Source organism: Oryx dammah, unplaced genomic scaffold, assembly GCF_014754425.2.
Source record: "Oryx dammah isolate SB20612 unplaced genomic scaffold, SCBI_Odam_1.1 HiC_scaffold_2, whole genome shotgun sequence".
Taxonomy (NCBI): domain Eukaryota; kingdom Metazoa; phylum Chordata; class Mammalia; order Artiodactyla; family Bovidae; genus Oryx; species Oryx dammah.
This window is the reverse complement of record NW_024070186.1, coordinates 190,167,370-190,181,150: the sequence shown is the minus strand read 5'-3', so window position 1 is coordinate 190,181,150 and position 13,781 is coordinate 190,167,370. Positions and strand designations below refer to the sequence as shown.

Below are 13,781 nucleotides of genomic sequence, written 5' to 3'. Positions count from 1 at the left end.
CTAAAGGTCTGGAAAGGCTGGTGGCCCATCAATGAGTCACCTGGATGCTCTGGACCAAGTGGGTGGGTAACACTTGTCGGTGGTAACAGTAAAGCCAAGCCCCTGCAACATTTGGTGCCCTAGGCAGTTTGACATTTTCTTTCTTTTTTTTTTTACATTGCTTCATCTGTATAGCTATGTAGGCAGGTGGGCGGAGAGCAATTCAGGACTGTTGTGTTTCTTGAATGAATGAATGTTGGTCTATCACTGTAACCCCCGTTCTTCCATTACGCCTTGAATGCATTGAACTAAGCGGCACTGGATAGTCAGTCTACTGGGTGTGATTCCTTGGAGGTGTACAGAAACCTTGTGGGATATGAGTTCAAGGAGCTACTGTGATACAGGATGCTAAGGAAAAGGGGGGACTCAGGGATGCAGGTGGGGAACAGGACACAGGGGAGAGGCCGGGCCCGGCAGCCTCAAGTCATACCCTGCAGGCGCCCCCACACCTCTCCTGGACCCCACCCCCCGCCCCCCGCAGCAAGTCCTCTCCCGCTGGCTCCAGCCTCCCTCCCAGTCCTGGAATTAATAAAGACTCTGAGCAGACTGCGGTTTGCAAGTCTGAAAGCCGGTTCCTGCCCACGTCACTGCCCTGAGAGGAGTGGGGCCCAGTTTCTCCCCAGTACCCTCGTCCTTCCCCCTCCCCGGGAGGGGGCAGGGACTCAGATCCACCCTACCCCCTCGCCTCCCCTCCCTTCCCCTAGCAGGCACATCTCAGGCCCTGAGCCTCAGCCCCTAACCCTGAGCATCCCCTACCCTCAACAACAAGGGCTGCCTTGGGCTCATCATATCATCAGCGACGCCCCACCGAAGGACCCGCAAATAACACGCACAAGAAGTAAGAGCTGTACACTTACTGTGCACGCACAGCTTCAAGACAGTTCTAGCATGCACGCCCACCCCCTTCCAAACTCTTGGAGCAGCCACTGCCTGAGACCGTGGAGAGGAAGGGGACAGCCCAGGGTCCCAGGGTGACCCAGCAGAGAGCCAAGTCTAATAGCTACAAGGCGTGGGGCTTGCAGAACTAATGTTAACAGCAGCAGCACTGGAACTACGACCAGGGGACAGAGCATTTCGGAACTGCAGACGCGGTACAGAAATATATGACCTCATCTCACCCATCTTTGCGATAAGCTCCCAGGCAGGAGTATTTATCACCATATGACAGATGAGGAAACCGAAGTCCTTTGAAGAGGTTGCCCTGATAGAAAGTGCTTGAGCCAGAATTTTAATCCTGGGTCCCACCGAGCCCAATGCCTGGCTTCTGGCCCTGCAGTCCCGGCCTCCCCCGCTGGCCCTGCCGACTGCCTCGGTGCTCCTGGCTGGAGGAGGGGTCCTTTAACTCCTGTCCTCGGACTGGTGACTGTGCTCTCCTCTTAACCTCCCTCTGGATGCAGGGAAAAGCTCTCAGAACTCACGGCCTTGACTCTTCCCCGTCGTAAGCTGGGGTGAAGTCAGGTACCAGTCTCCCCCTCCTATCCTCTGGCCCCCAGATTTTTTCCCTGCTTAGGTGGGGAGGCATCCCACTCCATCTCACCCCCTCAATCCCCAGGGATCCGATCCCGCAGTCAGGCGAGGACAACCCAAGTCCTTCTGGAAATGCTGGTCCCAGTTGTTTCAGCGCAGGGCCTCCCCCTCCTGGCCGACAGAGGAACTCCAGTCCCAGGCATCCTGGGGCAAGGAGAAACCTGGTAGTCTGAGGGCTACCAGGTCTGGTTTGGGTTCTAGGGATGCTCGGCGTTGGGACAGGTGGGGTCCGAGTGATACAGGTGGGGGATGTTGGGCCACTTATCAGTCTGAGTGGGCTCCCCCGCCCCCTTGGTTCTCTGCAGGGCACCTGGGGATCCAGCCTGATCTTAACCAGACACCGTGGCCCGCGTAAACTGCACGGGGCTGTATCTTCACCCATGACAGACGGAGCCCCTGTAATATATCAGTCTCCAATGTGACCCCCCCGCCGATGCCCCAGGGAATGACACCAACAGGGTCTCAACCCCCAAGCCATTCTGCCCACCGCCACCTGGCCTCTGCACACCTGGATCCTAGACCAACCCATCACCCCCTCCCCAGCCTCAGGCAGGAGGCTGTGACCTTAACCCACAGAGAATGGAGCCCTGCAGGGCATCAGGGGCCCCTTCCCTGCACCCAGATGCCCCACGGGGGCAGCAGCAACACGGTCTCACCTTCCCAGACATTCTGCCCACAGCCGCTTGACCTCTCCAGACCCTGGCCTGGATGGACCCCGGACCCCAGGTCTGACCAACAACCCCCTCCCCAGCTTTGGCCTGTCTCTGGCCGGGTCTGGGAGTGTTGAGGGAGTCTGGAGGGCCGAGGTGGGGGGGCAGAGGCGCGGGACAGCTGGCCTGTGTCCCCACACTGGGCCCAGGGCCCAGCCGGAGGGGCGGGGGCCTGGCCACTCAGGCCTTGGCTGGGGCCGGATTTTTGGCCGGGCTGCAGGGCCCTCCCTCCTGCTTCCTCTCCCGAGGGCTGTCCTGGCAGAGGCCCCCCTCGCACTTTCTGGCGGGAACAGGGCCAGCAGCGAAAGAACAGCCGCAGAGGGAAAGCAAGAGAGATGGGGGGAAACTCTGTGTGTGTGTGTGTGTGTGTGTGCGTGCGCGCGTGTGTATGTGCGCGCGTGTGTTTTAAGGGGAAAAAAAAAAAAAAGAGCCCACAGTCCAGTCCAGTCAGACCCAGCCTGGGAGGCTTGCGAGCTGGCCTTTCGTAATTGCCCCCTCCCCGTGGCCCCCTCCCCGAGGCCGCCCCCTTCTCCCGCCTTCCCGCCCGCCCTCTCTCCCTCCCTCCTTCCCTCGCAGCCGCCGAGGCAGCAATTACGCTTTGGGGATAAAACGAGGCGCAGCGAGCGGGCTGGGACATTTCTCCCCGAGATGGCGGGTCTGACGGCTGCGGCTCGGCGGCCCGGAGCCCTCCTGGTCCTGCTCTGCATCCTTCACCCCTCGCAGCCCGGAGGTAGGCCTCACCCTGTTCCCCCGGAGGACCCGCAGCCCTCGGGCCGCCCGCTCAGGTGGCTGAACCGACCGACGAGAGGGCGCCCTACCCTCCCAGGACCCTCCGGGGGGGTCCCAGGCAGGAGCCCCTCAGCCACTGGACCCTCGGAACCACCCCTCCCGGGAGCCAGCCGTGCGGAGCAGAAACCTGTCATACGTTCGCCCTGAGACTCAGAATGGTCCCAGACCAGCGCCGGCTTCTGCTGCCCCCACAGGGCGGATGAACCTTGCTCTGTCCTGGGGGGCTCTCTCAGGATGGGGGTCCCGAGCACGCTGGGGAAGGGCTGGCGAGGTCCCATCGGGTCTGTGAGCACCGGCAGTTGGCACACCTGTGGGCCCAGTGGCTGTGCACACGTGCCCCAGCGGCAGGGGACCTGGGCTGCAGGCAGCTCTGCAGCAGTGAGCTCTCTGACCTCGGCAGGTTCCTCGTCCCCTGGGAAGTCGGGACCCACTCCAGGGGATGTCAGGGTTAAGTTGATTGCAGGATTGCGGGTTCGAAAGCTGCCGCTGTGGTCTGTCCCTGGTGAGAAAGGCTGGGACTTCTGAGCCTGTGTGTACGTGTGTGAGTGTGCGTGTGTGCACGAGTGTGTTACATGCCCTTGCACAGGTGTGCATGGTCTGTATATGTTCAATCGTGTCATCAGATGAAGGAGGAGGCTTCTGGGAGGGGATGAATGTTCACAGGTTCATCCTGGGACAGGTGTGTGTGTGTGTGTGTGTGTGAGTGTGTGTGTTGGAAGGAGGGGTGTTATAGGATACGTGAAAGTGCCTGTTAGCATGTGCAAAAGTCTGCCACCCAACAGGCGTGTCCCCAGAGGCAATCTGGTGTCCAGGTGTCACTGGATGTGGTTTGTCTCTGAGCACGTGCGTGTGTGTGAGTGTGTGCATGCGAGTGTGTGTGGTATGGAACACCAGCAAGGACAAGGAAGCTGGGGAAGGTATCTGTCTCCTGGCAGAGGGAGAGCCCTGAGTGCTGGGGACCTGCGTGAACCTGGGGGCACTCCTGGGCCACCTGGCATGTTCCCTGCCATGGTCCCAGAGGACACCCCTCTCCAGGCTGCTACGCACCTTGGGGGGGACTCTGGGAGTGGTCCCCCAGCATCCCCCGAAGGTGCTGCTGGCCGTGGGGAGAGAGAGGTGCAGGCAGGCTCCTGAACCTTTGGTGGGGTAGCCTGGGTGGGGTCTGGTTTCCAGGAGAGTCCTCTTTGCCGTGAGAACCAGTGGGGGCCAGTGTCGGGATGGGGGAGCCACTGGGTGGAACGGGGCCAGGCTGGAGGGCAGGAGCAGGAGCTGGGCAGGGGCAGCAGCTGTTTCCGTGAGATTGACCAGCAGGGCAGGACCGCAGGGAGCAGGGGCTTCCTGCACAGAGGTCAGCTCCCGAGTCTGGACAAAGCTGAGGGATGCTGGCGCAGCATCAGGTGGGGCCCTGTGGGGGGGCAGAGAGACCATCCCAGGGGAGCAGCCGTCCCCGGGCCTGAGATGGCAGCTCGGGTCTCATCTGAACCTCCTCCCCGGAGTCTGGCCCCTGAACACCTGCCTTCCCAGAGACGGCTCCTCGCTAGAGCATGACACCTAGCCCCCGCAGAAACCCTAAGAGTAGAGAATTTTTATCTACGCTCCACAAACAGGGAGATTGAGGCTGAGGCAGGCTAAGGCAGCACCAGGGGGTGAGTACCAGCCAGCTCATCCCTGGGCTAAAGGATGAGGGAGGTGGGGGCCAGGTTCCAAGCGGCATTTGGGAAGGGGCAGGCCTGGGACTGAGTACTCCAGGGTGGGCCTGCCCTAAGAAGAATGCACCCTCAATGACCGGGCTAAATGCTCCGCTGGCCCTGTTCTTTTTTTGCAAACATAAATCTCAGCTCTGTCCCGGGTGGTAGAGTAGCCGGGTCCAAATAAGGGGTGTGTGAACTGATGCGGTCTTCTGGGGTTTGTGCCCAGAGCCTCCCAAAGGAGGGGCCCCCTCCCACATGCACAGGCTCGTACAAGCACACACACACCCACACCTGCCCGGCTCTCCTGAAGGATGTCACCCTCATGAGTCCCCTAGTCCCAAAGAACCATGTTGCCAGTGGAGACAAAACAGGGACAACCCAGGAAGGCTCCGCGATGGAAGGGTTGTCTGGACCCATTTAAGATGGGTCAAAAGTAGCTTTGAAGATCATTTGCCCCAGACTCCCTTGCCATTTAAAGAGAGAGAGAGAAATTAAATCAGTTATAATTGGGACCAGCTGCCCCAAACCCCCAGAAATTTTATCATTTTAGCTTTGGGTGGTTTTTCATTTTTGTTTTTTCTGATTTTGGAACTGAAGATGGTTTTGAAACAGGGATCTTTTTTCAGCCTATTGGAATTACACAGGGAACTTGAAACCATTCTGACATGCGGTCTCACCCAAAAATTCTTGCTTTACTTGATCTGAGGAGGGACCCAGATGTGTAGGTCTTGTTAAAGCCACCGCCCAGGTGACTCTGAGGGGCCTCCAGGGCCTCGGACCCCCAGTTTAGGGGTTGATGCTGCTCTCTGAGTCTCCTGGGGCCAAGGCAGGAAGGCAGGCGTACCCGAGGGGAGGGAGGGGACAGACTCAGTCACTGAAGGGCGGATTGTTTTTGAAAAGCCCTTGGCAGCCTTTCTCCATGCAAACAACAAACAGCTTCATGTGGTCTTATCTGCTCCCCAGGCTGGCCCCCCTGGACTTGGAATTGGCAAAGTCCCCTGCCAAGGCCTGCTGGCCCTCTGCTTGCTCCCAAACAGCCGTCTCCCAGCTCTTTGAACCTGGAGCCCAGGGCCCAGGCAGAAGGCCCTGTGTGTGACTGGGGTCAGCTGTGGGTACCTGGCCAGGCATTTCATCTCTCTGGTTCATGGATGGTTTCTCTGGCTGTAAAACAGGGAGAAGCATCCTTGCCCAGCATATCTCCTAGGGCCGGTGGGTGACTCCAGCAATGTCACATTGCAAATAATACATCAAGTAAGAGGACTACGGGAATGCGAATTTTAAAAACCATATATTCTCTTATTGGGGATTTGCTAGAGTGAACTAATATCAGCCTTTGTAATTCATACACATTTTTAAGGTTTAATTTTTCTCTTGCCATTCATGCCACGTTTTGTCTAATGGGGAGGCAGCCTATGCGTAAACAGAGACGCAGTAACGGAGGAAGCTGACAAGACTGGGAGAGGGGGTGGTGTAGAGGAAATCCAAGAAGGCTTCATGGCAGAGGTGACATTTCCATTAAATCTTGAAAGAAAATTAAATGTTTGAGGGGCTTCTGTGGATAGGAGGTCTTTGGGATGGGAGCCCCTCAGTCTTTGGGGCTCTGGGGGGAAGAACTGGAAAGAGGAGCAGATTCTACCTCAATAGGAGGGAGAGCTCTCTGTTGGAAGAGCTGATAGCATCAGGAGGTGGTGATTTGCCTGTCACTGGAGGCGTGCAAGCAGAAACACAAGATGTTTGCAGAGGAATTTCAACCCAGGCCAAAAGACTGTTATGATCCCTGAGAGTCTAGGACCATGATTCTAAGATGCAAGAGACAAGTTCCACCCTGGGCTAGCTGGTGAAACAAGCCAAACCCACATAAAACAAGACAAGTATGCTCCAGGCCAACTGCTTTGGGCCAGCTGAGCAGTGGGAACCACAGGCTCAGAGACAGCAGAGGGGAGAAGCTGAGCCCAGTCTCGGTGGAAGGGTAGGACTTGGAGAGAAGAAAGGGCATTCCTGGCAGGAGGAACAGCTCAGGCCAAGGAGGGGAGGTGGGAAGCAGGATGACCCTTCGCATGAGGGGCAGGACAGGAGACCGCTGCCTTTTCAAAGGCCTTTGATCACCACCAGTCTTATTCTGTTCTCACCTCTCCTGTACTCGAGAGGGGCCCGGCGGGGGTCCTTTACACCCACTAAGGCTTCTCCGTTTCCTCAGTGCAAAATGGGGATCAAAACCTTTGGCTCTGCGGGCTGTCATGGTTCAGGCATGGAGTTTGGCAGACACTGTTGGGCTCTGAATCATGGAGGTGGAGAGCAGGGAGAAGAGAGAGCTGGGGAGAGCTGGGTAGTTCCTGGGGAGAGTGAAAGCAAAAGAGGAGCTGGCCGATCCCAGGACGGGCCCAGCCCCTGCGCTGGGGGGAGAACAGAAGCCCAGGAGAGGAACTGGGGGTTCAACCAGACCAGCCTGAGGTGAGGAGACCAGTAACCTGGTTGGGGATGGAAGAGGTCAGACCAGACCTCCAGGCAACTTCCTTGCCTCCCCTCCACCAAATTCACCCATCCTTTACTGAGCACCTATTGTCTCCCTGGCCCCAGGCCATGTACTGTGAAGTAGAAACAAAGTGTCAGTCATTAATTAATTTATTTATTTTGGAGCAATTATTGAGCGAGCACCAGGCCCAGGGCAGGTGTCTGGAACTCTTTGACAACTCCGCAGCAACCTGGCAAGGCAGAAGCTATCAGCCCCACATTGCTACAAAGGAAACTGAAGTTCAGAGAGGTTAAATGACTTGCCTGAGGTCACACAGATGGTAAGAATTTGGCACTGCTGGGATTAGAGACCAGATGGGGCTGTCCTGAGCCCTTTGCTCCCTCCACACACCACATTGTTCTTGCAGCCCCCTCACCCCAACTCTGGAGCCAGAGAGCGGAGGGGAGAGGAGAGAGGAGGGGGAGGGGAAGGAAGGGGAGGAGGGAGAGAGGCCGAGGCAGAGAAAGGCACACACGAGACAGTGCTCAGAGCTGGAAGCCCAAGCCAGAGGAGGCATCAAAGGACCATGTGTGCGCTTGGCAGTTGATGACAGGGCCCGAGCGCCCATTCCCAGCAGGCCCAGCTTCCTGGGCCACCGCTCTGAGCCCCTCAAGGCTCTGAGCAGATTACTTAGACACTCCAGGCCTGGATAGTAGTGCCTGGGGCGGTGGGGGGTGGGGGGGGAGGGGGCGGGCCGGGGTGGGGGGCAGGGGGCGGCTCAGGGGCTCAGGCTCTGGTGGAGGGGCGGGTGGCGCCGGGGCTTTGGCACAGGGGGACCATGACAGCTTGGCATCCTCCACCCTCCTGGGCCATGGCTGAGGCTGACCAGGCCCTGGGGCCAGCAGGCCCAGCTGTGCAACACAGCCGGGCCACAGAAGCCAGATGTCTGCTGGGCATGCTGGGGAGCTGCCTGACACGCTCCCCTAACCCTGTCCGTTCAGCCATGTTCAGCTGGGTGGTGCCGGGGCTCAGGCTGGGGCACCGGCAAGGCGGCTTGTCAAGGGGCCATTCAGTGGTGGTGGAGTCAGGGCCTGGTCTGCACCAGGATTGTCTGTTGCCATGACTACACATAGGCTGGGTCTGGGGCCCGGCCTCCCAGTGTTCCCCTGTGAGAGCTTCACGGGTCCGTGGGGACTGAACTCGTGATCCGGGCTGGGCAGACGGCCCCTTTGGCCCAGCCAGTGAATTAGCTTTTCCTTAGGAAACTATTCACTTTGCTCATTCATGGTGTCCCCCTCTGGGCCCCCGCACCTCCTTAGACAGCTCTGTGTCAGACAGCCAGAGCCCCACCCAAGCTCTGCTGCCCAGCGGCTAAGGACGCTGACCTCATGCTTTCCTATCAGTGTGGGAATGGCTGGGCCTCGGCTGGCAGCAGCTGCGTTTCCTTACCGCTTGCAGTCACAGCCCGGGCCTGCTCTCCCACAACGCTGGGTCCTGCCCACTCCGCCCAGGGCTGGAGAGACATGGAGGCCCAGCCAAAGGAGCTCAGACCCAGTCCTCGGCCAGGCCCTCTCCAGGTAACACAGCGTGAGCCATTTGCTCAGAGGAGTGGCCTGGCTTTGAATTCAGCCTCCATCTATTTGCAGCTGTGTGACCCCCAGCCCGTGTCTTAACATCTCTGAGCCTGAATTCACATCTGTTAAATTGAAGTTAATAATCCCTGCCCTTCCAAACTTAATGGGCCATTTTGAGGAACAGGAAAGAGAAAATGCTTTGGAAACATAAGGTGCTTGGGTAATATTGGTTACTTTGTAGACACACAGTCTTGTTGCCATCATCCCTATCTTTTATTATTAGCTTTTAATTCATTCTGGCTCATGGGGGACTCTGCCTCCTTCCTTCCAGGGGTCCCAGGAGCTGTTCCTGGTGGAGTTCCTGGAGGCGTCTTCTTCCCAGGTAATGTACATGAAATTTGCACGTGCCCAGGTAAGACAGATGCTGATTAAATCTGCAAGAGGCAGACATGTGGACACTGCAAAAGGGAAAAACATTGGCATGCCTGCCGCAGAGGACTCAGCAGTCACTCCTGTATTAAAAAGCTGTTTACATGATGCTGTTCTACAACTACTGAGCATAAATTTTCTAAAAGATGAAACTCAGTGCTTGCAAAACGGGAGGAAAGTGGCCGCCTCACCATCCTCTGTTGTTTACTATTCGAACCATTAACCCCACTCTTGGAAATCCACTCAAAGGAAATAATTGAAAAGAAGAGAGAGAGAGAAAAAAAAGCCATCTGCCCCAGGGTTCATAGGAATGTTACTAGCAAAAATGCAAAACAAGAAACCCGCTTGACAGGAGGGTGTGATTAAATAAACTAAGGTTATGCAACTACTAAAAAGTATGAATATGCTCTCTGATGGTCAAGTGATTTTCAAGTAAAAACAATATAAAAGCAAGAACAAGGTGCAGATGAAGGGAAAAAAAAAAGGGCAGAATGTTAGCTCAATGGCATGGCTGGGGGGTGGGGAGCTGGGGGGGTGGTGGGTAGAGGGGGAGGCAATCTCTTCCTTTAATTGAGAAAAAAAGCATGATGGTTTAACGTAGATTGAAAAATCACAAGTAATAGTTTCAATACTTAAAAAGTGTTTAAGGGACTTCCCTGGTGGTCCAGTGGTTTAGAAACCACGCTTTCACTACAGGAGGCACGGGTTCCAGGTCCAGGGGACTGAGACCCCTCATACCGCACAGTACAGCCAAATAAACAAAGAATAAAAGGGTTTGAGCATTCAGAACTCATGTGGAAGTGAAAGAAGCCACCAGCACATTCCCAGGCACACACAGATGCAGGAAACTTTGGCCAGATGAGACATGAGGAAACAGAGGCTCACAGAGCTCAAGGCTTGCCCCAGATCATGTGGTTAGGCAGCGATGGATTTGACCATGGGTCAGTGGATGGCTTCTTGGCAGGGACCTTGATGGTTTTCCCTCTCTCTCTCTCTCCCGTGCCAACACAGGGGCTGGTCTTGGAGGCCTGGGAGTAGGAGGTGAGTTCAAACACCAAACTTGCTCCTCAGTGATGGGGTCTGGGTCTCAGCCTTATCCACACATATCCTTAGACCTCAAAGCTCAGAAAACCCAGGCATTAAGGGGTCCCTCGTTTCCCAGACTGAGCGTCTAGTGAGGATGGACTTTTCTAAAAGCTAGATCCCCCAGCCCCCTAAGCCCTTGTCCCCTAAGCTCTTGCCCCCAGTCTCTTTTCCCTGGTGGGCCCTGCCTTCTTTCATATTTCTTTTGATCCTTAGTAATATCCATGCAAATCCAGCTGAGTGGGAACCATCACCCTCTTCAGAGGCCTGATAAAGAGTGAGAGAGGGGGAAACCCCAGGTCAGGATGGGACCTGTGCCCCCCACCCAAGCATCTGGGTGCTGAGCTCCCAGCAGCTCCTTGTACACAGGGGAGGACCATTTCTGACCCCACAGTGAGACCCCACAGTACCCTGTGGGGATCGTAGTGGGACAGGTGGGCTGGGACTCCCCATTAACGACTATCTCTTCCCTCCTTCCCTCTGTAGCACTGGGCCCTGGAGGCAAACCAGCTAAGCCAGGTAAGCCCTGCAGCCTCTGAGCACTGAGCTAGGGCCAGGGGGCAGGGGAGGGAAGGGGCCACAGAGCCCTGAATTGGGCCTGTGGATGGGAGGAGGGAGTGAGGTGGTGGACGGACCCTCCCCTCTAGTCAACGCCTCTCAGAACCAGGCTAGGACCGAGCTCCAGGGCTTCCAGGGTCAGGAGGCTAGAGGCAGCTTACAGTCCTCCCTGGGTGGGGTGTCCAGCGCCAACTCTGCCCGGGCCTCTGTGCCCCCCGAGAGTCCCCTCTGCACCAGATCCCAGAAAACAGCCCTGGTGCTGGGGTCAAAGGTCAGAAATGATGCTCCAGTGGCCACCAAGCCTGTGAATGTCACTCTGGGCTCAGACACAGATAACTGGACCCTGGCCTCTGCCTGAGTGATCCCTGACTCCCAAATGAAGCCCCCTCTTACTCCAAGCCAAGATCGCGGTTATCCTTGACTCTGATGATCCATTCTGAGCCCTTATCCTGACCCCAGGCTGAGCCTTGACCCCAGATCAAAGCCCTGCACCTAACCCTAGGCTGCACCCTGACCCTGACCCCAGATGAGCTTCCTTCCTGATCCCAGGCCCCTTTCAGCTGTGCTCCGACCATGGAGTTTTCCAGTAAGATGTGGTTGGCTGTTTCTTGGCGCACAGGGCTGCAATCCACTACTAGGTCCACTAAGCTCCAGAGAACACACCACCCCCCCTCCAAGGAAAGAGGGAGGGTGCGTTCCTCTGGGAAGTCCTGGTGGATAAGGAGCAGGTGGAGGAAGGGGTGTCTCCGTCTGGATTTATGATCTGATCAACATGAGATATAGCCTCCCCCCTCCTCACCCCCGCCCCGCTCCATGTCTCCCTGGCTTTGAAGCCTGAGACTCCAGGACAGTTTGCATGTCCAACAGCTCTTACGAAATCCAACCCCCCCCTCAATGTTCGATGATTCAAGTGCAAATGAATCTACGAGACCCAGATTCCCCTTCCCTGCAGCCCCATCTGGGTTGTGAAACTCTAGGGCTGGGGCCAGGCAAGAGAGAGAGACACAGGAGGGCAGGAGGCCTGGGCAAGGGGTTTACTGGGGTCTGTAGGAGTCTGCAGGGCTGGGAGCCCTTTGGGATTCACTGCTTATCCCAGCAGAACCTGTTTCCTATCTTCTCAGAGGAGTGAGTGATCTTAAAAGGGTCTTTGATGGTGGAGAGAGAACAGAGGAAAGGCTAGATAAGCAAGGGTGTGGAATTAGGATCGCACGTATCTGGAAAGACCCACATGGAGGAAGTCGTGACTGCAGAGCTAGAGGAGGGACGGGTTGATCCCGTTGGCAGCCAGGGACACACGGTCGGTTGTGATGAAACACCAGAGAGAAGACTGAGAAAACTGCACACAGTTGCAGTTGATAAAGTGAAGCTTTGAGTAACGGAAGATTGAGCGTAGACTTCCAGAAGGACTTCCAGCTTGGGGTGAAGATGTAGACCGAGAGGAAAGTCAGGACCTTGACAGATGAAAAGCGACTGGACTCCATGACCTCCCAGAGCTTATCTTCCAGCCTTAGGACTCCGGGCTCCAAAGACCTGGACTGGGCCACAGTGCCCCCCAACACAGGGCGGCTCCCCACATCCGGGCATGCCCAGGAGAGATGGAACTGGGCACAGGCAGCGAGTGTCATGCCTGGGAACAACTAATCCCTTGGCGAGTAGAGGGTGGGTGGCCTGGCAGCTGCTCCTCGTGGGGCTCGGTGGGCTGGCCCCGCCTGGGCTCTCAGTGGGGGACCAGGCAGCTGGGAGCCAGCACCACCCCCACCCCCAGCACTGGCTGAAGGCCAGTCACCCACCGAAGAGCCCAAGAAAGAGCAGGGGGGACATCCAGTGGTCACCCCAACAGGCTGCAGGCACAAAATGCTCTCTGCTCACAAGCCCTGTGGTCCCAGGAAGGTTGGGGACACGCCAGCCCTTTTATACGTGGGGAAACTGAGGGCAAGTGAAGGGCAAGTGACTTGCTGTTTCATGCAAGGAGTAGCGTGGGGCAGCAAGATTTAAATCCAGAGCTCAGTGACTCTGGAGAGTGACGGTTGGATAAGCCAGGCCTCTCGGGGCTCCCAACCTTGGCCATTCTCACCCCTCTCTCCTCCTCACCCCTCTCTCCCTCTTTCCAGGGGCTGGACTCCTGGGGGCATTTGGGCCAGAGAAGTCCACGGGAAGAAGGAAAGCAGGGGTGGGACTCTGCTCAGGCTGCAGGGCGACCCTGGGGGGGAGCACAGGAAGAGGGCAGATGGCTGCAGAGAGCCACCTGCCCCCACCCCACCCACCCAGCCTCTTCTCGCTTCCTGGCCGGTCCCCATCCTCTCCTCCCGGCCCTTCTGCGGTCAGGAAAGGCCAGAGGGTGTCTGCTGCCCTGCTGGACCTCAGGAAATAGGCCAGGCTGGAGAGAAACACCCCCGACAGAGCTGGGGTGGGGCGGGGCCGGCAGCACTGGGAAGTGAACCCAGGCACACCCCGGGCCCAGCCAGACCACACCACACCTGCCCGGAAGGGAGATGGACTGGAGGCAGAGGCCCATCTCACAGAGGGCCTGGCTGGCTTTCAGACGGGCCAGCTCACATAAGTAGGAAGTGAGACCAGGGGACCACACCCAGAGAAAGGCAGGCGAACTCGGGCTCAGCTCTCCTGCTTGTTTGGGGTCGGTCCCCAGAGAGGCCGCCCCTGAGCTTGGGACTCTGGTGGCCAGGACTGGCGCTTGTGGGAGAGATTCTCACATAATTGGAAGCAAAACCCAGCACGGTTGTGAACTCCAACCTGATTGCCCATCGGTCCTGGCCAAAGCCGTGGAATGTCTCCTGGAGGGAGAAAAGCAGAGATCGAGCCCAGATGTGGGAAGGAGAGAGCCAGAGGGACCCATTTGGCTTTTTATAAACATTTTAGCATCTGTCTGCAGGCAAGGAGGCTTCCAGACTGCAGGGCAGGCTAGATGGAC

At 57.2% G+C, this 13,781-nt stretch overlaps 1 protein-coding gene across 8 annotated transcripts in view; it reads left to right on the top strand.

Moving 5' to 3' along the window:
- The first annotated feature begins 2,819 nt into the window (after positions 1–2,819).
- Positions 2,820–13,781, top strand: part of ELN (elastin) — a 32,710-nt gene continuing 21,748 nt past the window's right edge. For 7 of the 8 annotated variants that reach the window (XM_040260962.1, XM_040260966.1, XM_040260965.1 and 4 more), the window contains exons 1-4: positions 2,822–3,006; positions 9,114–9,164; positions 10,223–10,252; positions 10,781–10,813. In XM_040260962.1, the coding sequence (XP_040116896.1) occupies positions 2,925–3,006; positions 9,114–9,164; positions 10,223–10,252; positions 10,781–10,813 (196 nt within the window). In that variant the 5' untranslated portion in view covers positions 2,822–2,924. Of the gene's footprint in view, positions 3,007–9,113; positions 9,165–10,222; positions 10,253–10,780; positions 10,814–13,781 lie in introns of all 8 variants that reach the window. The other variant, XM_040260967.1, reaches the window with a different exon arrangement.